A 24,537-nucleotide genomic window follows, 5' to 3' on the forward strand; every position below is an offset into this window, starting at 1 on the left:
GTGTTTATAAATCCTTGAGAAGAAAGACATATAATGAAACAAATGACAGCTGAGAATTATGTCTGTGATGAATATTGTCATAATAAATTCTCTCCTCTACCCAAAAGAGCAGTGAGGGATTCCTTCTGTACCACTCCATGTTTTTACAAGTCAAATACAGCCACTTGTTCAATTTATAGCTTGCTTTTGGCCTGAAAGTCTCAATATGTATTACATGAGCTCAGCTGTGCATGATTCAAAATTATTTGCTTGAGAATACTGCATTTCTAGATAATTTAGGCTGAGATTTCCTACTCTTCAAGGGCTTTTGCAACCCAGTCCAGAGGAACTGATGTATCTAAATCTTCTGGGCAGTGTGTCAAGCCATAATCTTTTAAAGGTGTTGCTATACAGCTTGTTTCTACAGCTATAATTGCAAGAGGAAAGGATGCTGAAATGATAATCAAAATAATACTTTCATACTAAAGATCAGCCATTTTCAATGCTGTGTTCCTTATCAGAGTTGTAATGTATATTATAGCTCCCTGCTTTAGCTTGACTTGCTGTTGCTACAGAAGGGGACAACAATTTAAACAACTACTTCTGGAATATTTGGCCGATGTACACAGCTTTGCCCTGAACAAGATCTGCAATGAAAAATGAATCCATTTACACGTGATGGCTACACATTTTGCCATATCTTTATTGCACTTTAACCACGTTGCAAACAATTCCACAAAAATGCTGCAAAAGTAAGCCTAGAGCTGCTGAAAGCAGCTTTTTACCCATATATGTATATATTTACACAAAACTATCAAAAGCAAAGTTGAAAAGTAGCAGCTCAGCTATGATAGTCTAGAAAGATAAGAGCTGCCACCTCCTTAAGGATAAATAGTACAACTTGTCATTTTACATCACTTTGTAAAACCAACATTCAAGTATTCCTGTCAATGCACAATTAGTGAAATTCCCTTCCGGTAACCACTGTTTTTATTGTTATTATTATTATTATTTGCCTTTAAAAGTTCATAATGCCTTAACCCTTTAAATGCTGAGTAGCTGGAAAAAAAGAAAGCATTCAATTTAAATAAGATACAGTGGATTAGAGCACTTAAAGGGTTAACACAAAATACTAAGTGGACTGTCACCACAAATAAAGTGTGAGTCACAAAACTATGCCGTCCCTCTTAGTTAAATTTGGTAGGTAGGTCTGGGGTTTCATAGATATACCATATATAAATAGAAAATATTAAGTAAAGGCCTCCTTTCTGTACAAAAAGGACAGGAGGTGTTTTGCTATCAGAATGCTGTCTGTCATTGAATATTTTCTCAACCTTTTCATAATCTCTTCATAGGAACTAATGAAAACGCATCACGTTAGACTTATTTTTCTTAATGAACTAATCCTTTGCAGAGTCTACACTTTACCTACTCTGGGAACAATTACATCTCATTTCTGAATTCACTGAATTCACAAAGTGGCATACACAGTCTTTTGCAAGACTTTTTTTTTTTCCTTTTTGAATCTTCTTTATTTGGCTGGTAAAAACGTAGTCTTGCGATTTCACTACCTCTCGGTCGCAACAGTGTTAACATCAGTGTTAAAGTCATTTTCAACCACATTGTCATAACCATCCTTTTCTATACAGTCACTAACAGCCTTGAGGACAATCCGCAGCCGCCTGTCCATCGCCTCCAAGTGAGGCTGGTAAAGAATGGGAGCTATTTTATCTTTTAGCAAAGATTCCTTCATCAGGAGACTGAGTTTGTACTCCTCCTTGGCTAACAACTGTAATCGCAGATAGGTAGACTTCCTTATTCTAAGAGAAAAAGGAAAAAAAAGCAGATCAGTATTTTCATCACTATTGATCTCAACAGGGCTTGTAGTCAGCATACTGATAATAGAGTAAAAATATCACAATGTGATCTGAAATAGTCAGAACCAGACGGTGTCATACTCTGGATTTTCCAATTTTCACCTGGCTAGGAGCACTTAGAGATGGGCAAAATCTCATGCAAAATTGAAACTCTAAATATCACTTGTCCTCTGAAGATCTTTGCCAGGGGCATCAAGGAACAAATACCTTTGGGAAGCACTTAAACAAGCTGGGGGGAGTGTTCCCACTTGACTCCAATGGGATGTGTATGTTGCCTTAATAAAGCCAAATCTTAATAAAGCCTCTCTCACAACAGCTCACAGCTATGCTCCTGCTGGAAGATCTTGATTCAGTAAAGCACTTCAGCACGTCATTGCCAATGCTCAGGGCTAGCTCAGGTCAGACTCTCCAGGCAGGATCACAGCATCTCCTTGTTTCCACGGTTCACTTGAACATTTCAGTCCTACTAGTGGAAACAACTGCATAAAATGGGGAACAAGTACAGAGACAAAACATACCTGCAGCACTGGTTTAAAGGCACCAATATGGAAAGTTCATCGTGGGAATATTTTCCAAACCTATTTAAAGGTAAGAACAAAAATGTGACAAAAGCTGTTTTGAAGACACTCACTTTTTTTTTTTTTTTTTTTTCCAGGAAATTTAAGTAAAAAGTTCATAGTTGTCTATGTTCTGCTTAACTGGACTGGAGCTGTGGAAATCTGGACTCCAAGTTCAGCCACTTATTTTGAATAGATGCTATTGTATTGGTGGGTTTCAGTTTTTCTGTTCTGAAACGGGGGGAAAAAATATTTATTTTGTACCCTGCTCTACTAAACTGTTCTCCTTGTAAATTCTGAGGTATGGACAAGTGTCCAAGGCAAACCTGTGCCTGACCAGCACATAGCATAGAAGAGTTTGGCTTCCCTTTGGGGTTTGTAATATTGCCCTATTATATGCATAATTGCTACTAAATCATAAATCACATGATGCAGAAATCATCTTATAATGGCTACTATAACGTAATTAGTTTGGTCAAAACTGTTTCATTGTTCACAAAGATTATTAAAGGTACTTACCCTCTTCCATTATCTAAGTGGATAATAAATGTTTCATTTCCAAATTTTTCAAACGTTTCATAGTGATGTCGATCCATGTTACCTATAGAATAAAGACAAAACACCGTTTTCACTCAGGCTTGCTGGGTGTGCAGGCCAGGAGAATGCCAAAACCATGGTTCAGCAGGAATCCCAACGCTCCCCAAAGGTAGAAGGTGGAGAAAACTACGGATCTACTGGCACTATTCACTTCTACTGTGGAAACCCCGAAGTATGTAACACTACAAGATGGTCTTTTATGCTAAAATGTCCCCATAAATTCCCTGGAGAATCCCCAAACATCTCCTTTAAACGTCTCACCATCAGAGCCTCTGGGAGGGAAGATGGGTTTTTCTTTCTCCCTGTAGCTTTTACACTTAAGCTCTAGAGGACCTACCGGGAGACAAAAATAAACCTTCCTGCCCTCCAGAAAACCCTCTCCCGGGGTACACCAAGGGAAATTCCACTCGAGCACAATGGCACCTCAATGGCCTGGTCATCCACAAGACAGCCACATCCTGAGCCAGCACAGCTTTGTCACTGAAAACGAGCCCAGCTGCTCCAACCCTCAGTTAGTGTGGAGCACAAAGAAGCAATGGAATGCATGCTGGGTGCAACGCTTAGCTGAGGGGGGAAAAATGTACCCTTCAAACAGGGATGTTAATCCATATGACTTCACTAGTATTTTTGAACCATGACCAAATATCCTGTTTTAACTTCGTTAAGAACTTTGCCCAAATTTCTGTCTGTCTGGAAAGCCAAAGCAATATTATGGCTCTAACATGTGGATTAGGGTGCTCCTGGTATGGCTGAACAGCTGTTTGGGCACCCTCGTCTGTCCGATACATGATTTTACGGTCAATGTGCAGAGTATTAGTGTCAAGCTAGGAACTTTGTCTTCATGATGGGGACTTGAGTCACTTCTAGATGCAACATATGGCTCCTGAGCTGGGACTTGGCCTCTCCTGCTGAAGTCAATTGCAGAAACCTCAGTAGTGGGAATGGCAGAGGATACGTCCATGCTGGCACGTGTCCAAGGATCGAGTATGTGTGCTGGCACCTTGCAGTTATATTGGCTGCAGCAGGACAGGTTTCATGTACAAATGTCTCAGCGTTAACCACTGAGAAGGCTTGGAATACTATCTACTTGTTAAAAAATTATTTAATTGTGGCCAGGTTACCTAAACAGGAAAATCTTCCTGTTATTTACTGCAGTTGCCTTCATGACAAATCAATACTTCTCCACCCCCCAGTCTCAACCCCCAGGATACAGAGCAAGCAGCAGTGACTACAGCTGGAGGATGAAAACAATGTGCCAATAACTAACGATCCTTGCACAGGCACACATTACAATGGCAAGGCACTCACTAAGGCAAATTGTGAAGCCCTTAGCTGCTGTGAAGGAGACTAGCATGACCTGCATTCATCACTGTGCATTTCTGAACATCTTTGTTCTTTTAATCTGTGCTGATGGGAATACATAACCATGTAAATCTGCATTTTCTCATAATCATCTAGAATGGCATATACTGTAAATGCAGCTTCAACCATGCTTTAGTAAATTGCTGAGCTATGCAGAGTGGTGTATAAAGAAGTGGTTCTTATTCTAATTAAATGTTGCATTTAATTTTTGAAAGAGATGAAACATACCCATTAGGAAATCAAAAACTGTCATATCCATTATATCCAGAATTCTGGTCCCACTGTCATACGGGGGTGTTTGTTTAACCTCTTCACAATAATCTGGATCAACTTCCCATCTGGAAAAGCCGATATTTTGATATTTTATATGACATGCAAAGCTTACAGAGTATTAAAAAAAAATAAATTGTTATTTCGCAAAGATCTAGTTGTATCATGTTAAATTGAGGACAGAGTCAGGTGGAGGCAGCAGACTCTTCAGGCTGCTTTAAGTAATCCGAGCAACTGCTAAAGATTGTGACTGATGAAAAAGGAAGGAAAACACAAGACTGGAAACTATGAGGCTAACAGTTTCAAGATTTAGGGGACCAGCTGCACCATCAGTCAAAAACATTTGAGACTTGTTTAGGGCTGAGGAGAGCAGTGAATCTTTCTGTTTCTGCTAGGACTTAGGTCCCATTGCATCCTTTCAAAAGCCACTGCAGGTATGTATCCCACCAGGGAATTATGCCATTGAAGGTCATTTCAGGTTCGGACCATAATGCAGAGCTCCTTGCAATCCCAAGTATTTTGTCCCTTCCCAGGAGCTGGACCCACTGACAGAATGCAAATGTTCTCCTAAGCCTTAGTTAAGTGCTTTAGATCAGGTAAAAGAAGCACTGTTTTATCTTCCTATTGATATTCACAGCAGGTGAACGACCCCTTTGCTCACCGCTACTCACTCTGCTTTTTTGCGCTTGTGGTATGAACGTCTCCAAGGATTTCTCCATGTCTTCCTTTTAGCCAAGGACAAATCAGGAAGGAAAGCAGCTAGAGACCCTTCAATCTGATCTGGTTTTCCACACAGGGCGTGCTCAGTTGAGCAGTAGTAGGAGCATTCACCATAGAAGCAGATGTTGTTGGCTGGCAAATAAAGAAAAACAGTTTTAAAGCCTACTCTTAAATTAGTGTTCAAGAATTCATAAAAATACTGATGTGTGCAATGGAACATAAGCAGAAATAAAGCCCTAACCCAGATACCACTGTTACCATGCATAGTTTTCTTCCACTGAAACCACTAGAAGACTGATTTATTTCAGTGGCTGGGATCACACCCTGTGATAAGCTCTCTGTGACTACTTCCAGTTTATTTATATTCCAAAAAGACAAAATATATGTTTTGTTTTTTTTATATGTGTTTGTTTTTTTGTTTTTTTTTCCTTTCAGTCCCAGACTGATACATCTTTTTGCATATATTTGTTACTCCAAGCTAACCGGGGTGGCTGAAACCCCAAATCCTGCAGGCAAACAATGACATGGCCAAAATTGAGCCTCCTTTCAAATCTTGGTTCACTTCTTTAAGAACAGACAAAAACCTTTCATCCATTTACTTGCTGGTGTGTGAAGAGTTGGCAGCTTTACCAAGGAGAAGTATGTATCATGCAGACTCGTGTGGGGGTGTATGGGGAAGGTGGAAATAACACAGAAGTAAATCTTCCACCACACATCCCAAACAGAAATTTTCTCCTCCACACATCACATTACTCCATCAACCACAGAAAAAGGACCTGCAGCGGGTTTAGGTGTGTGTGTTAACCTAAAGTTTCCCCAGAGCTCCCACCACACATATCTGTACCAACAGGAATCATCTACCTTGTTACAAGAACCCCCTTCCCACTGGAGGTGGGAGACAGCAGTTTGTCCCCAGACCCCAGCATTGGGCTATGAACAAGAAGAGGATCATGATGCTGATGTTGTCAGAGTGCAACAGCTCTTCCTGCAATTGCTTTGTGAACATAGAATGTCATTAGAGGAAGACTGTGCCCTTTGCTCACAGTAGCACAAGGATGCAGAAGTCACATTGCTTCCTAATTCCCCCAAAGGCCTTTAAATTCAGATATTGCTTCTGAGCTACTCTCCCTTTGGGCAGGATCAGTGTAAAGGAGGCAGGAAGGGCTGGTGAGTAGATGGAGTCTATTTTCTGCCTGCTGCAGAAGCCCACGTGGCTCCAGGAGGCAAAGTGATGGGGTTTCATCGCAGCAGTGCCCTGCAGCACCATGCTCTGCCCATTGCTGTGATGTACCCCCAGCCCTGGGGCATGTCCCCACAACCCAGAGCCAGCCTAGGGCTGGCAAAGCACCAGTGGGACTGGGGCACTGCTGGTGTGCAACAGAAGGGAGGTAATGGGTGAAGAGGTGAAGGAGCCTTCAAGGCAATCCCTGATGCCATCAAGGTAAGAGGAGGGATGGAGAAGCAGGGCACAAGGATGCAAGTGGGGAAGGAGGAGCACAAGAATGTGGAGAAGGTCTTGCGATGGTTTTGATTGCATTAACTAGCCATATATTATATGGTTCTGACTGCTAATCCTGGAATTACATCAAATAATCGGACTAAAAGGCTGATGTTTTACTGCTTGGCAGCTTCAATTGGCTCTTCATTTCCAAGCCTCTGTTGATGGTCATCAGATTTGTCCATTACACTGTGGTTACTTTATGCTGGACACATACTTTTCAAATCCCTCTGTTGTGACTAGCTTGGAACAGCCACCCACCTCTCTGACCTCAGGTACAATTCCTACCCGAACTGCATATTTACATTCACACAGTTGGCTCATACCAGTTAAACACATCCTGATTCACTCCAGAAATATTTACCCTGTGGTCAAAAACCTCGCCGACAATTACTGAAAGAAAAGTGCTTAGGAGAAGAGAAAATAAAGAACAGAAATAACAAAAGCAAGAAAGGGAGCACTCAGAATGCCTGCACTTTTCCTTCTGTTATTAAAATGTTTTATCGTGCAAAATACCCTTAACAAATATTTTTAAAACTTCTCCTTACATTTAAGATATACTTAGTCCCTTAACAGTTTAATTAAAGGAACAGTGGTTTGAGCCTTCCCATGGGCTAAGAAATGACCATGTCCTTGGCCATAAAGCCACTTGGCGTGGCGATTGGTGATGAACCCCAGTACAAGCCTTGGCACAGCTCATCTGAATCTGCATCCCTCAGTTTCTCCTTGTACCCAGGACCACATCAGTGTCCCTCCTTTGGACTCCACTCATTTTCTTAGCCTAAAATCAAACAACATCTAAACAAACCCAACCTAATGCAAGCCGTGGGCTCACGGCCCTGCTGTCTATGATCTTTCATGGGTTTCCTGTTCAAAATATGCTATCACAGCATGGACTTGGCGCAGTTTTTACAAGGCTAACACAGGTGCCTCGACTTGCCTTTGATCATCCTGGCAAAACCAGGAGGGCTTCATGCCTCCATGTGAACCTCTTCCATAATTCAGGATGAAAGTGAAAAGTTGTCCAAGCACCTGCGGGCAGCACAGTGAGCTGCAGATGGTCTGCGAATGGGAGGATCAGAGTGGGTCATTAGGAAGGCTGAGATCTTCTCAGCCAATAAAAACTGGGGAGAAACATCTGTGATTTATACCTTTAAAAGAAATGCTTGCAGACCAAGTATTTCAAGGGGCTCCAAGCTGCCACAAGGGATGATTTACAAGAAATCATATACAGATGCTGCCGCTCGCTGCAGGCTAGCACAAAAGAATTAGGAGATATGAAGAGATCCCTGATTTCCCAGGTGCCTGCTGCCTCGGTGGGAAGGTAGGGCTCTCCCCTGCGCTGCAGCCAGAGCATATGTTTGCACTGAAGATGCAGTGGGGCTCCTGCTTTGATTCAGCTGTGTCAGCACCACCTGCTCCTGTGTGCCAGGAAGGAACCCACTCATAGTTATCTTGATCACCTGAGACAATTTATCTTCCAGAGGCTGGATGACCTGGCAGAGGGAAGCAGATGTGTGGTTATCTGCAGCTGTACCAGTTCTGTAAAGAGCAAACAGCACGGTGATGCCCCTCCTGCGCTGCCGCAGCCTCTGCTGCACACTATGTAAATCTGACCTTTCCAGAAAGGAATTATATTAAACACAGCATTTCGCGCAGCAGGGAAGATAAATACTGTGTTTAATAGTTTGCTTCCGAATTTAACTTTGGGAACAATGAAACCCTGCTTGGTATTGTCAACGGAAGCAACTGGGACTAATCATCTGACAGTAATCACACATTCGTATCCAGATAAATCTTCAGGAAAGCTCGGGGGCTACCGCAGCCATCGCATTTGCTGCTGCAGGGCGACACGGCTGGCACATGGGCTGCTCTGCTCCCGCTGGGCTCCTCCAGCTATTGACTTTCCTGCAGAGCCCCCACTGCCTTCAAGAGGAGCCCAACCTCTGAGCGACGGCGGGATGCGTCTTGTCATTAGGACAGCAAATGTGCAGCAAAAACACAAGCATATTTCTTAGTGAGAAGTTTCTTTTGATGACAAAGCTTTTCTGACATCTGGTATTCTCTCAGACATGTAGTACTTACTTTCCATCACTCCTGTCTGACTTTTGGGGGTAGTGGAGGTGACAGGGTGCTGGATCTCAAGTGATTATTAAATTAACTGCTTTGATGGATACAGAATAGATATCCTGATATGTGTACCCTAGTTCTTATACACATCAAGTGAGATGAAGCAGCCTGAATTATCTGGGGAAAGATTTTTAAGGTTTCTTAAAAATGCAGAGGTAAAGAGGTACCAAAGATAGAAAATCACAGTTCTCATTTAGGACTTCAAGGTGCAGTAGCAAGCCTCTTGGAAACCGAAGTAGGTGACCCACATTCTGCACAGCATGCCGAGTAGGAAATTCCAGCTGGAGACACAAACCTGGGGCTTTGATGGCAGGCCCTTGCAGAGAGCGGGGTTTGGCCTTTGGAAGCGAAAAACGAGAGTTCCAAAGTACAGCTGCAAAAGGAGCAGCCGCCAGGAATTTGTACTCCTGTGGGCTGGGTAGAAATGGCAGCAGCAGCAGTGCTGGCAAAGCAGAAAGGGATGTTCATATACTGTGAAATGTTCAAATGCTGTGAATTTGCAGCATGTAAACTCCTTCTTCATTTAAAAAAAATACAAAAAACCGCCAACAAATAAACAAAATTGTTTCCCCAAAGCACAATGGAGGCAAGAGAATCCCGAATGGTGTTACAAATGTCTGACTTCCATTATCTGAGGATGAATGGTCATGACTTGTAATGAAATCCATGCAGAAATCACCACGCCTGTTGATTGAAACTCCACCTAATTACAACAATTAAGAAGAGAGTGTCTGTGTACTCATCTGAACATTTTCTGTGCGTCACCCTGATAGCTGAACAATAATTCTTCTTGGGAAGAAAAGGAACAAGTGGAGATACCTTAAAGCAAATTGCTTGGCAGAGCAATTCTTTTATTGAGATTTGCATGACTCTTAATAGAGGACATTTAGCAAGCCTGTGCAATTCAAGCACTGGAAAGAACCCTGAATATTTACTAAGCAATGCATGAAAAGATCTTTCATTTACCTGCTCAAAATAATAGCTAATTCAGAATTGCTATTGTTTGCTAAGAGGAAAAAAAATCCATAATTCCTAGGAATTGGTTAATATGAACAAAAACATAATGCTTACTAGCTGTGTAACATTGATTTCTTTAAGCTGCTGCCTCAATTACTTCCAAAACGAAGGCTGACATCATTAATATGTCTCTTTTTTTCCTAGCAAATTACCATTCATTTGTGAAAGTAGCAGGGCTACTGCAGTCTACCCCACCGCAAAGGATGTAAAATTAATTTAAATAATTACTGACCTAATTCCATTTTTCATGTTTAGTCCAAACTGCCTGGAAGAGCGTTTTTCTGCAATCTGCTTTCTCTCTGAATGCAGCCTACTGCATTGCCTGACCCTGTCCTGCCCCTCGCAGCCCTGCCTGCTCTCAGCCATTTGCACTCCCCGGTGGAAGGACGGATGCTGTGTGCTGTGGAGCAACATCTGCCAGCAGCTTTGAGGCAGTAAGAGGCTCCTGTTTCCATTCCTGATGGGACAAGCGAGATGGCCCAGGCACTGAAAAGCAGGGAGGTGTCTTCCAACACATCCCCATGCTGGTCCAAGGAAAAACACCGTGTCTTGGTGAACATCATCAGTCATGATGCTCATAACGAACCTCTGAAGGTTGGACAGGGTTTTCATTGCAAATGATGGCCTCCTGGCCCGAGGGGAAGAGTTTTGTATGAAATAAATCACATGCAGGGCTTGTTGCATCTCTGGCAGACGCAGTGTGTCCCCCGTTGCTGTAACCAGACACTGCTGGGGAGGGAGGTGCAGAGCCACAGCCGACTGCAAGGCAGTCCCAGGGGGCCTCGACAGCTTCATGTGGGTGTGTGGACTAGTTCTTGCAAGGATCCATGTAGCACAACAGAATTAATTGCTTAATTTAGGGCTTTTATTACTTTTTCATTAGGCATTAATTAATGCCTGCCTTTTAAGGTCAGTATGAAATACAAGGCAGAGGCTGGGCATATGTTAATGAGAATCCTACTAATTAAATGGGGGCCTTGTAGGGAAGAACTCTGGCAAGTAACCAAAATGATTTAAGCAAAGTATATTGATTTAGGAAATGTAAAATTGAAAGAAAAAATAATTGCTTAAGCGCTTCATTCTACGGAAAGCCTGATTCATAGTTAATCAAATATTTTAATTGAATTTATCCAAGGCCTCTAAATAAATTTGAATAAAGGATTATGCTTGGATCATCCTTTGGATGTCTGGAATTTTGTAATGACAAGATGAAGATCTTCATCCGAACCGGCAGCATTAACTCAGCATTGTGGGGCTGTGGCTGCTGTAAGCTGCTCGATACCCAGGTACAGTTTTGTAATTCTCAGAAATCACTCAAGTTCACCTCTAAGCCTTGATATATAACCTGGGAAGACTAGAATGCAAGCAAGCCTGCTAATCCTTGTCTTACTTGCTAAAATGCAAACAAAATGTCTTATATTTCAAATGAGCCAAAGTATCTTGTGCACATGAACAACTGCAATGGTTTTTGTCATCTTTGAGGGGTAATTATTTGCCTACAAACAAATCAAGCAAAAAAAAAAAAAAAACAACAACAACAACAACACAGATGGACAGAGACAGAGGGAAAGAAGGGGAGAGAAAAGGACTGAGACAAGTGGCCGGTTGTGCACACAATGCCTGCACATCACATTTGCGAACACTCTCAGTTGTATGGGTAAAACTGGAGCACACGTAATGTGTGGTAGGACGAAACCTCTTGTAATTGTGTAATGTATTTCACAAGTGAAGTTACTGGAATTAATAACGGTCTCCTCAACCGTGTCCTGCACAGCTGAATATAAATATTAAGCTAAAAATAACAGCCATAATAATGGCTTTATGGGTGCTCACAACAGTGTGATGAACATTTTAAGAGAGAAAGCTCTGTAGTGACATGGCTGTGCTTTGTAGCTATCAGCAATAATACTGCTACACTGGGAGAAACTGCAATGAAGTCTTTGGGTCTTGGCTTTGGGGATCTGGGATAAACAACTGCCGGCCAATGACACAAGCTGAGGAGAGAACCCTGGAGATTTCCACTCCAGATTTCCTGTTTACACAAGGCATAGCCCAGGTTCAGCAACACATTTGAACGCAGCTGAACTAATATCAGCTAAGCTCACTGGACATAGCTAAATGCTTTAAAATGAACATTTCTCTATATAATCTTTCCCTATGAACATAATTAAGAATGTACATTCGTGTCTTAACCTGGAACTTAATTCCCCTGTTTCAGCACCCCAGAGGCTACCACCTCTCCCACCTTTTGACTGTCGTTACCTATTTTTGTATATTCTGGGACCAGGATGTGGTTTCACCCCGTGTTTGTACAGTTCCCACCCTGTGGAGTTCTGTTCTTGGTGAGGGCCACCAGACATTGTGAAAGAGTGAAGAATATTAGAAATAGAGGGAGGTAATGGTTCCTGCAGTCAGTCCTCAAAGCAAGTACAAGACTGGGAACAATTCAGATCACTTTCAGTCCAGCCTCTGCACAGCTGTGAATGTGAGCCGGAAGCAGGATACATTTATTGCCTTGCTTTTCTTTCAGACTCCTCTTGTAATAAAAACTGAGGCACATGACTCCAAGAAAATTGGCTTTTGGTCCTCCAGTAAAAACCAAGAGATAAATGCATCTGACCACCAGAAGTGATGGATCACATAGCACTAGAAAAAAGGTCTAAATAACTAATGGGCTAAGTAATAAGGTTTGGGGTAAACTGAGAGCAACAGAAGAAATTGCTTTAGAAATTGCTCTGCATAAAACATTTGTTGAATACATTGCTTTTGTGAACATAAAAGCCTGTCTCTGTGGATAATTTGTCAAGGGGAAAGGCACTCAATTCAAAACAATAAAGACTTCTTTGTAGGCTATGTCTCCACATTTATTTTTATTCAAAGGTCTAGAAGACAGTTCTATTAGAAATATCTGAGCAATTAAGCAATCTACGCATCGTTCCCTTAAGTACGTGTTCGGCAGGATAGAAAGAATACAGTGCTATTTCCAAGACTACCTGGTGAGATGAAAAACGTTCTCCACAGTTTCTTGTCACGAGTAACATCTCGTATTTCTCTCGTCATGTTAACCAGTCTACCTGCAACTGGTGGAACGCGACGGAAATCCAGGATCCTGGGAGAAAGAGAGAAGAGGCAGTTTATGTAAAGGATTAAATTATAATGATAGTGATAGGTTTTAGGAAGGTTCATTACACTCTGAAGGCACATTTATCTGTGGCCTTTAAGGAGTAAAAAGCCCATCAACTTTAAACTGGATAATCCTTCTGATAATATGCTACAAAATACGTCCTGAATATGATCAGCTCTGACTTGCCTACATAGGATGAAGCAGACTCAATGTACAGAAGAGGGTGGGGACACACTGTTCCATGAAAAAAAAAGCAAGTGACATAAAATTCCACAAATAAGAGACAGCAGAGACTTGGTTTTGACCTTGTGCCAATTCAGGATTGTTATAGCAAGCATTTTGCTCATCAATTTTTAAGTGACTTGAGGAATGGGATTTTAGCCTCTTTCTTCCATAAACACCATCTAATAGATTTTAAAACTTTTTATTTATTTTTTTTCTGACAGTCTTAGTACTTGTTTGATTTATTTGCTTCCGCTCCTCCCTGTTTAAGTACCCTTATACCAACCTAATCAACCTCTCCAAGACAAAAAATTTTCCCAGGGGCAAAGGGTGGGTAAAGAGCCTTTTTCAATCCCAAACTTGCCAGCTTTTGTTAAGATTTTCTACACTGCTTTTTCTGCTTAGCATGTGGATATTTAACATACCTCCCTGCAGGAACTCCATTAATGTTTTTTCCTACAGCACCATCTGCTTAAAATGGCAATATAAAATATGAAACGGAGGGAATCAACACTAAGGTCAACAACAATAAAATACAGAAGATTTTTTAAAGATGTGACCTGCTGATAGGTTCCCTCATCCTGCCCATCAAACCAGAAGGCACCAACACTACACATAGCCCCAAATAATTTGTGGCCCTAAACTTAAGCTTTTGGAAGGATGTTTCTTGGCACTTCAAAGTGAGAAAGCAGGTTCAGTTCTAACAGCCTGTGAAATGCCATGGTTTCTAGCCCTACAATTAATAGTTCCTCATGAATTAATTCCTGCTTCTAATCTGGGCAGTCCCCAGTCCATTTCCAGTCTTGGACTATCCAACATACTCTGCTCTGTCTCTGCTGGAGGCACATTTTCAGCTAACAGGAACACAGGATGAACATCAGTGTCTTCTCCCTCCTACTATCTTGTGGTCTACGTATTCTCCTGACACAGGAGAGCCCCAACTGTTGGCTGTGAAACCCGAATCCCCTTTCCACTGCAATTATTCCTCTCTGAACACTCACACAATTCCCCATGCTGCACTTGGATTTGTGTGCCCTGGAGCTAATTGGGGTGAGCTAGATTCCCATTGTACTTGTGCTGCCCATTCCCCAGGAGACAGGTCCTTTCCGTATGCACTTCATGATCACAGGGGAAATTCCTTTCTCAGCTTACCTTCAATATCATTTCTCTTTCTTTTTGAGAATTAAGTTATTGCCAGGTTTCTCATTCCCTGAGTAAGTCACATTTCCTAATTATTAATCTACTGTTTCATCGTCTTCTGTTTCTTTTATTCATGGTGTTTGCCAACCTTTTTTCCACCTTCCCCTTTTTTAAAAGTAATTCGATTACAGAGCTGGGCAAAGTGCAGAAACTTATCACAATATTTCCACTTTTTCTTTTAATGTAAATTCATTTTACTTGCCTGTCCAAGTGAAATGCTGCTATTTCTGCATTATGTCTTTCATAGTCTGAGAAATAAAAAAAGTCAGGCGGCGTTTCTTGTTCTCTGGTTTGTCTGCAAAGAAAAACAAGGAAAGTGTTTTAATGAAAGGTTAGCATTTCTAAGGAGCAATACTCAGTCATCAGCACGTTATTCAGGAGTTCAGTATTGTTTGCTTAATGGAAGGCCTTTAAATACTTCTTGTGAGCATTATTTGCAATGTAGCCTTCATTTTAACTTCTGTTTTAAACTACTCTAACAAAAAACAGTATTCCACGACTTGTGCATGGAGGCTGCTGTCAAAAAGCTATTCTACTCAAGGCTCTTGCTCTATTTAACAAGATCTATTTTATCACTCTCAAACATTTCATTAGTGATAGCGGTGAAGACAATGCCATTTCATTAAATTATCATTAACTGTAATTATGAAATTTCCAAAAGTAATAACATTTTTCTTTCATCTTTGGCAGCCATGTAGCGCCTATCTAAAATATGACTCTCCCTTTGTATTACTTAGAGCCAAAAGTGACATGTTTTTCTCATTTCAGAAGAAATGGGATCATTGCAGTTTGATGGCCACGACACATGTCTTGTTTCAAAGAACATTAACAAGACCGTGCTCCAGAGAAGATGCAGAATTTGTTGTTTCTTCAGTTTAAGAAACAATAAAAAATGTCATTCTGATGGAAATAGAAAGGCTCAAGCTTGAACACCCAACTACATAGAAAATAGAAAGTTCTGTATTAACAGGAGCAAATTTCTGTCTCATTTTAGGCAATTTCCAGTCCTGGTGGCTTTTGGATGGAGCACAACTCAAGGTGGTTCACCAGTACAATGTCTGGGCCCCACCAAGACCTGCATCATACCCTTGTCTTAAGTCTTAAATATGAAATAAGGACTGCAAAGCTGTTCTGTACAGCATCTGCAAGGGAGGACACTTCCCCAGAAGGGGAAAACATAATTTTCCAAAGCTCTTTTTCATTCCCAGCTGTCACAGGTGGCCAGCTGACAGCTCGTGCATCACCTATGCTACACACTGGCAATTAAATTAAAGCTTCTGTGCCAGGACCTTGTCACTTGAAAGGCTTTGGGGTGATGCTGGTGCAGAGCTCAAATCTGCAGAGAATTTGCAGCAAGCTGCACTTATTGCACTTGCTGGGAACCCAAAGCTGCATCTAGCCATGCTCATTTCCACCCAGACCATGATGACTGATGGGACTGGTACGCCTGCAAGTCCCCCACGTCCACCTTACTGAAGAAACCAAATAAGTCTTGTGGTTTTTGGTCATGTGAAAATTTTGCTATGCCACCAGCAGGTTTGAAAAGCTGATATCCCTTCTCAGGCATTATTCTTTATATTTCTTTCTTAGCAAGGTACTCCATCTCACCCTAAGTGCTGAACAATTGCCATTATAGAGAGACCATCAGGATATTTGACATGTCCAGTATTACAGGAGGTCAGAGGGGTGTCCAACACCCCAGTGATGCCCCAGCCAAAACAGCAGGGACCATTCTGATGGTCATGGAGATGGCCAATGCTTGGCAGATGTTACAGGGCAAATCAAATCAGCACTTTGGCTACTGTGGCTGCCCAGGGTTCAGAAGGAGACAAGCTGAAAGTAAGCCTGGCATAAAACAAAATAAAAAATAATATTGTGCATTGCCTCATCATAACTGCAAAGGGGGAGGATCACACCAACAAAGAGGAATACAGGAGAGTCAGACGCCTGTGGCAAGTCACACAGCGCAGAGTGTAATCAAGACAAGAGCTAGGAGAGCTGCACCCTCGTTGTGCATATTCCCCTCAAAAATTAAGAAATGAGCCTTGAATATAAATGCAAAGAAAAAGTTAAAGATATTTCTGTTGGAAAAATTACACATCTGCATATAGCTTTCCCTCTGTTCCAGGTTTTAAAATAATCAATTACTTCAACAAATCAAAAAAAAAAAAAACTCATACCAAGCTTTTGCAAACTTTACACATACCAGCACAGCCAACAAGCTGCAGAAAATATTATTAATTAGCTAATCAATGCCATCTGCTTTTTATCTCCCAAAGACTTTAAATGAATCGTGGCTGTTCCTTTACAAGAAAATCTTACTCCAGCAAATCGGACTTAAAGAAAGGGTCGATCTCAATCTTGCAAGCACAGCTCTCCCCATGGCCCCACGACAGCTCGACACGCTGGGCAGCCAGCACATCACCGCTGGGATGGTCTGGTCTCTTTAATTTCACTTTTCTATTTGTTCCCTGCCACCCCCGGCAATGGCTGGGGATATTATTCATTTGGGAATAAGTACAGTTCTCCTGCAGGCTTCGACTTGTTTGTACATGTTTCTCTCCTGTCATAATGTATTATTAAATGGTGGCGCGCCCTCCTAGAAAATCATGAACTTGGTTGCCCTAAAACCTTCAAAAATGGACACCAAATCAACAGTGCAATCTAAACAGTGGAAATACCAGTATTTTTTTCAACCTGGCTATAGATCATGAAACAAACTTCTAAATTCCCTCGGTGCTCCAGGTGTTTCTCTCTAATTACCTACAGAAGAACAGCCTCCAGCCCCAGTCGCTGTGCTCCATGCCCACAGCGGGCAGGCACGGCACCCGTGTTGCTGTCTCTGGGAAACATTGGGTTCTTCTGAATGCAGGCTGGAAGGAGTATTTTTCAGCTCCAAGCCGCCTCATACATTCCTTTGCAAAGCTCTGCAGAACGACTATGTATGAGGTCCTAAAGTGAAACCCTCTCCCGAAATAACCTTGAAAAATCCTTTCTGATGACATATTACAATATCCCACTTGAGAGAACTGGAACCTTGCTCCTTGGATCTGACCTTAGCTGGCACCGGTTTTATTCAAAGAAAAATTATTGTTAATTTGACATCTATAGCTGCACCTAAAGAGATTTTTTTGGTAGCTCCTCAGCCAGAGCAGGCTACCATACCACCAGCATATGCTAACACGTATGACAATCATAGCCTAGGGTACACAACTGCATTTTAAAAGCCTAACACAGCACTGAATCGATGGAATCAATGGACCATTATGAGAATGGCTTTCATGGTGTTAAAAGGGCACCTACATCATAATATTCATTTTTGAATTATACAAATGAATTTATACATGATTTTATTGTATTAGAAAACCTGGTACTAGTGTGTGTGGTCTTATCAGTGCATCACCTGGTTTGGTGCTAATTCTTCTAATGATCTTCTACTCTGATGTGCAAATATAGGGAGCTGGCAAATTCTATGGTTCTATGAAATCAAACTCTGCTCTCAGTAACACAGGTGGGCAGTGAGCAAGTCCTGTTGGTTACACTGGCTTCAGAGCACTGTAACACCCTCAGTCTCTAAGAAAAGGGCTGCGAACTGAGCCCATTCCAGGTCAATTAAAATACCTTATAAAACAACGATGGAACTGATCCAGCCCATAGCATGTTTTAAATCAGAGCTGTGTTTTAAAGGAAAAAAAACAACGACATATATATATATATATATATATATATATATAAGCCCTGTTATTTTGGTTTTATTACCCGATGGTTATTGAAGGTTATTGCCTAATAAAATGACACATGCAACGAGATATTTGAGCAAACAGACTGACGTGCCCAACCCTCCGCAGAAGTGCACACTTCCGACAGACAACAAATTGCAGACGACGGTCAGAGCTCCTTAGTGGCAGCAATAAAAGCTCACAACACGCAGGACACAGGTCCTGCACAGGGTGCAGACGGTGGGAGAGGATTCCTGGCGGCGGCTCTTATTTTGCAAACAGTTGGAATCTGGTGATCCTCTCTTTGGAGGAGGATTTGGCAGATATTTATAACGGCAGGCTGGGAAGCTCTGGAGGAAAGACAGATGGAGGTCTGTTGATACTGCACACAGTTAAAAATTACACAGTGGCACCAGCCCAATTACTGCATGAGGAAAAGACAAATCAGCACCGGTAACACTAGTAGGGGAGAAATAAGAACTAAGGGGAAATCAAAGCCCACGAAAATTTCCCAGCCATGGCACAACTCGGAGAAAATACAGGAAATAAAGAACGATTTTAAACAGGCTAAGAACACATTTGCATGATGAGATGCAACTGTCATCTGATCCTGTGGCTAAAAGAGCAAGTCATGCTCACAAACAGCAGCAACAAAGCTCCTCTGATAAATGAAGCCAGTCATGAGTAAATCTGGTGAGGCAGCTCCATTCTGACCATGGCTGGGGCCTGGATTGGTGCTCAGGCATATTTGGATAAACCAACACGGTGATTTGTGTGCAGGCATCATTGCAAAGCTTCAAGTTTTTTTTTTGTTTTGTTCTGTGGTTTTGGTGGTGGTGGTGGTTGTTTGTTTGGTTTGGTTTGGTTGATTTTTTTTTTCTTAAATGTTTCTGTAAGTATTTTTTGCCCAATTAATTCACTGCCAAAACCAAATATTATTAATTCTTCGTTTATTTTTTTCATGAACCCTATCACCACACTGGGACTGCAGGCTCTCTAGCATTTCAGAAAGCATCGTTATGAAACCTTTAACGTGGAAATCTCTATTTAGTTTCCAGAATTCCTCGCATGCACCTGCCTAAATTACCAGGATTAGTACCCACCAGGGCCGTGTATTACTCGAAAGAATCCTGCCTCGATGCCAGGCTTCCTCTGCACTGGAGGGGTCCTATTATCTGTACAGCAGCCAAAAAGCTCGAAAATAGGGCAAACAGCCCAATGTGAGTCAAGCTTTATCCTGACAGACACACGCTGCCTCCCTGTGCCGCGGCCCAGAGCCATTTCAGGACACCTTCGTCTCAAATGCATGCACCTTGGCTAATCAAAGGACATGCTGATGATTTGAAAACAGCTCCTCTTAACTAGGCTGCACTCCTGCTCCCACACGTAATCAGGGGAATCAGCCAAAGGGATTAGGGATGATTACGGATCACATCTCCACGGCAGCAACGGGTCTGCTTGGTTTGGACCGTTTTGGAGGTCCAAAACCCTGACCCTCTCCAGCTGGGGAATTTGGCAGCAGTAAAATCAGCAAGAGATGTCACTGGCCAAGCTGGCATGGCAAGTGCATCGGCAGGGACATTGGTAAGAGAGTAATTTGGCCATGGGAACAGATAACTGGAGATTATCTGGGGCTACCCACAGCTACAGGTCGCTCTTTTCTCCTTCAAAAGCAGCTTTCCTCTGCCACTACTGTTCTCCGTGCCTGTGGAGTGTTTAAGGTGCTTAAATACCTGTGCTGGAGCCAAGCTGTGAACACAACAGTTAAAATGCAATGTTATCTAAATGGTAAAATACAGTTAACACAACACCAAAAGGGGCCACTCAGCACTTTGCTGCTGTTTCAATTACTTTGCAGCCTAGGAGGGACATGGGGACTTCTTGCATTCGGAAGCCCCACGGTGGGGCTTTGGGTATGCTTTTACTCCAGCAAGCAACGAAAACATAGCTCATGAGCAGAAAGCCTCTCTCCCAGCACAGACAGGCAGGACATTTCTCCAGCTTATGAACTTCTTTGTACTCGTGGAAGACGCAGACTGAAAGTCCGGTGTCTGCTTGCAAGATTTTCTTCCCCCTCTGCAACCCTTATGTCAAATTGGATTGTGCAGGACTGGGATCCAGAGTGCCCTGAGATAATATAAAGCGTATTATTGTAACTGAAGGAGGCAGGCCATGGAAAAAAAAAAAAAAAAAAAAGAAAAAAAAGGGGAAAAAAAAAAAAGAAAAAAAGAAAAAGAAAGACAAAACCTTGTCTCTGAGGCAGCTGCAGTCCTTAGGTTTTGCATGCAGAATCCTATCACCGGGGAGAGCTTTCTGTGCATTTGGCACTGGTTAGAACAGGTGGAAAAAATGCCACTTAATTTTATAATACATTTTAGTGGCTTAGTAAGTCCTTAGGAAGATAAATGATACTGCTAATGCAGCTACATCTACAGTAGCAAAGATATCTGGTGCCTATTTCCGACTCCTTATGGAGTCTTGGCAGCTGATGGCTTTGGCTTTATCAAAGTGCTCTGCTACTAAGAGCACTCCCAGGAACGATATGAGCTGTTTACAAGAGCAGAATATGGTCCAGAAAATGAGTGGCCGATCCAGGAATGCAAAGACATGCAATTTAAGTGGTACAGAAAAGATGTTTGGCCGGTTTCATTGCTATCATCCAAATGACAATATGGGCCTCTGCAGGATATTCAGGCTTCTCCTGCTTAACTAGCAGCTCTGCAGCTAGAAAAATGAGAGAATATTTACTGTGGCAGAAAGACAGAAATTCGCACAGGGATGTGCTAGGAATAGGAATAATTAGCAAACCGCCAAAAGGATAAATACCGAGATCATGCTATTGCATGCCAGCCCTGGAGGGCTTTTCTCCCGAGAAGATGACAAGAGCTTAACAACTGCACATGCAGTTGAGCATCATATAAATCACAAACTTCTGATACAGTGCCTGACAATAAGCTTCAGAAAGTGCATTTGGATATATGAATATCTTGTTACCTGGCACAAGAAGGTACTGGGAGGGAAGATGGAGAGAAAATCCACCGAGAAAACAGTGTATTAAGGTGTTTGTTTCTTTTTTCCACTTCCACTTGCAGAGTCAAAGAAAAAAGGCTCAGGTCACCCAGTTCATCCCCTGGCCCCAGGCCCAGATCAGCTGGACCTAAACTGTTCTTGACAGACATTGCTATGACATGATCTTCAAAACATCCTTCCCCAGTTCCCTGGCTACAGCCCTCTCCTTGTTGCAACGTGCTGGCCTCACTCTTCTGCAAATTTCTATTCTTGCCTTTCCTCCTCGCTCCATGATCAAGGCACAGCCATCCCAGTAAGACCTGCTGCAGCTCATCTGAGTGTCTTTCTGAGGAAGGAATACACGCAATAGATTTACCAGAATAACTGGCTCCCATTCCTGAAAAGAGCACCCTTAAGCCAAGACCCGGGAATTAAGCCTTAATGCCTTTAGACTGCAGATTCCTCCTCTCAGAGGCCCCTTCTTTACTAAGCACCATTCATTTATTTTTAATTCATTGCAATTCTCCCCAACCCAAAGCCTTGAAATATTTACTTTAGCCTTTCCCCTCAAAAACAGCACTGTTTCTAGGAGACAACGAAGCAACCTCTGATTTCTCAGCACAAATCAGGGCATTTGGGAAAAGACTTTGCAAAACTAGTCCCTGGCTCAAAGCATCAGGAGTGAAAGGTTCCTGCCATCCCATGCACAAAAATCTACCACTAGTGAGATACATATATATATATAAATAAAAGCAGATCTTCACCTGAGCAAAACACAAGTTACCACTCATGACTACACAAGCAGATAGGATATGAAGGAATGAATAGAGTAACTAACAGGACAGAAGAATTTGAAAGATTCATTTTATTCTCCACCAAAATATAAAAATAATAATAAAAACGGACTTTTTCCTCCACCTTGGGGCTTTCCTGTTCCTTCTAGCGATCTGGATTTGGTATTAATATCTCAAAATACTCCCTCTCTATACCGTTGCCTTTACTGACATTGTGCTGACAGTAGTGTCAAGGCATAATCTCACCAATCATCATTTCATTGTCTACCAGCACAGAAGAATAACTATTTTTTCTTCATTCATTCTTCTGTGCTTTCAGATATACAAGACATGCAGAGAATCTTTGATCAGTATAAAAAACACATAGAGTTTGATCAACTGGGAACATTTCTTTCAGCAATTCAGAATATGACTTCCAGCCCTGCCTAGTAAGTAGCTGCCTGTCATCATGGGAAAAGCAAATGGAAAAATATTATTAGTGTAAGCATATTTGTCAGGACGTCTTCCCCACCCGCACATTTTGGTGCGACAGCCAGCAGTCCCCTTCCCCTTCCAGGGATGTCAGCTGAAGAGAGCTGGTGTGGGGCAGATCTCAGATTCATGGGTCTATTATTATAATTATTATTATCATTATCATTGTTATTATCATTATTAGTTAGAAGATGGCTGAAAAGAAAGCAAAATGAAATGCTGTTACAAAGTAGGTAAGCCATCCGCAACGAGAGAGCAGAACTTCAGCACTACCAAACTCCAGATAGATGTATGGAGGTGCACACACAAAGGTGTACTTCATCTATAGTCTCAAACATACATCAATATCTTACACCTCTTGCTGGGGTACTGGACACAACGTGATCAGACAGGTATTCTTTACAGATCATTCTTTGCAGTATCTGCTGATATTTCCCTTTTACCACCACCCCCTCCCCAAGATATCTCCAAGTTAAGAGGCAGACACAGTGTGAAAAAGCTTGAGAGTTTAAAAGACTTAAAACAAGATGAGTTTTTTCCAGCTCATTTCATTTTATGGGACAGAGTCTGATCTCGGTTATTAACGAAATGCAACCGAACAATGGGGTAAGTAAAGATCTACCCCAACATTTTACACTGCTGCTTCTGGAAGCTGTGTACAAAGCTGCTGCTGATGTACAAAACAATATACAAGGCTGTTTCGGGACTGGTAGTGGGGATTGAAATGTGTATTTCCAAACTGAGAAGCTCAGGTCTCCATGCCTTGCTTTACAGAAGCCTCCTGTCTGTGCGGGTTGCCCAGCGGGAGATATATAATCCACACTGGTCCACTGATGGCACAGGAGACAACACAAGCAGAAATTGCAGGTGTGCAAGCATGGGACTTGTTGCAATTTCTCCTTCCTCTCCCTTTTTTGGGATGCTGATGGGGACAGGGGATGTAGAACAGGGAAGAAACAAATGCTGATGTGCCAGTGGCTAAGTGGCAGCGCGTGCTGGCCAGGAATTCTTCTCTACCATCCAGAAAACGCAGGGCTTGTACAGAAAAACAAATGAGTCACGGTATGAAGAGAACAGCAAGCTCTGGGAAGTTCCTGTCACTAACTTACTTTGCAGATAAAAAAAATCCTCAACACAGAAATAAGGTTTGATTCATCTTTGAGACAGAAACCCGCCTCGACGTGCAGGAGTTGAAAGATTAAGAGGTACTTGACATCACTACAGAACAGTTCCCAGTACCAACGTTAATATGGTCAATGCTGTTGCCACAGCAGGGAGAAAAAAAGGCTCATAGCAATTAAATAAGCAGGAGAGATTATTAATGAGGTGCTATAATGATATTTTGTCCTGTTCTTTAAGGTATCTTCATTAAGAAATTAGATCACCACCATCTTCCGCCCCTACGCTAGCCTTTCTGGCGTGGATTCCTTTGTGCTCTTGGACAAGTGGTGTGACCATTTTTGCCATGCCAAGGCCATGAAATCTGTCATCTTTCCCTTTGATTTATCCCTCTAAGGCTCAGTTGTACACTGCCTGCTAGCCATAAATTGCAAACATGAAAAATGATCCAGCTGCAAAAACTATTTTTGAAAAACCAGGCAGTGCAAACAGCGCTCAGTGTGAGCCCAGGTACCGGCAGCCTTTCTTCAGGAAAAAGCCTACAGAATGCTTTCTGCAGAGAAGGATTTTCAATCTATAACATTCTTAGAGTGCAGGAAGAAAAACTGGTGTAAAATTAGAAGTCTGAAGCATTTCTTCAGTCCTGAGAATGTTATTTAATATGTCTGGGGTCATTAGAGGTTGGGATTTGAAGGAACAACAACATTAAATGTATCAGAAGCATCAAGAGCTCAAATTTCCTTCAGCTTGCTGGATTTTTTTCTTTTTGCTGTAGGTGATGTATATGCCATTGAAATTCCAGGGTTCACAGTAAGTACCAGTTCAAAATGCATTCGAAAAATTAATTACTGTGAACCTGATGTATTGATACA

General features: G+C 42.0%; 1 protein-coding gene across 2 annotated transcripts in view; it reads right to left on the reverse strand.

The window, feature by feature from the left end:
* Window positions 1–647: 647 nt before the first annotated feature.
* FAM20C (FAM20C golgi associated secretory pathway kinase) overlaps window positions 648–24,537 on the reverse strand; it is a 59,289-nt gene continuing 35,399 nt past the window's right edge. For both annotated transcript variants that reach the window (XM_035339402.1, XM_035339401.1), the window contains exons 5-11: window positions 14,756–14,848; window positions 13,001–13,116; window positions 5,314–5,494; window positions 4,601–4,710; window positions 2,933–3,014; window positions 2,375–2,434; window positions 648–1,799 (exon numbers count right to left, since the gene is read on the reverse strand). In XM_035339402.1, coding sequence (XP_035195293.1) covers window positions 1,547–1,799; window positions 2,375–2,434; window positions 2,933–3,014; window positions 4,601–4,710; window positions 5,314–5,494; window positions 13,001–13,116; window positions 14,756–14,848 — 895 coding nt within the window. In that variant the 3' untranslated portion in view covers window positions 648–1,546. The remainder of the gene's footprint in view (window positions 1,800–2,374; window positions 2,435–2,932; window positions 3,015–4,600; window positions 4,711–5,313; window positions 5,495–13,000; window positions 13,117–14,755; window positions 14,849–24,537) is intronic.

This window comes from Oxyura jamaicensis, chromosome 14, assembly GCF_011077185.1.
Source record: "Oxyura jamaicensis isolate SHBP4307 breed ruddy duck chromosome 14, BPBGC_Ojam_1.0, whole genome shotgun sequence".
In the NCBI taxonomy this organism is placed as follows: domain Eukaryota; kingdom Metazoa; phylum Chordata; class Aves; order Anseriformes; family Anatidae; genus Oxyura; species Oxyura jamaicensis.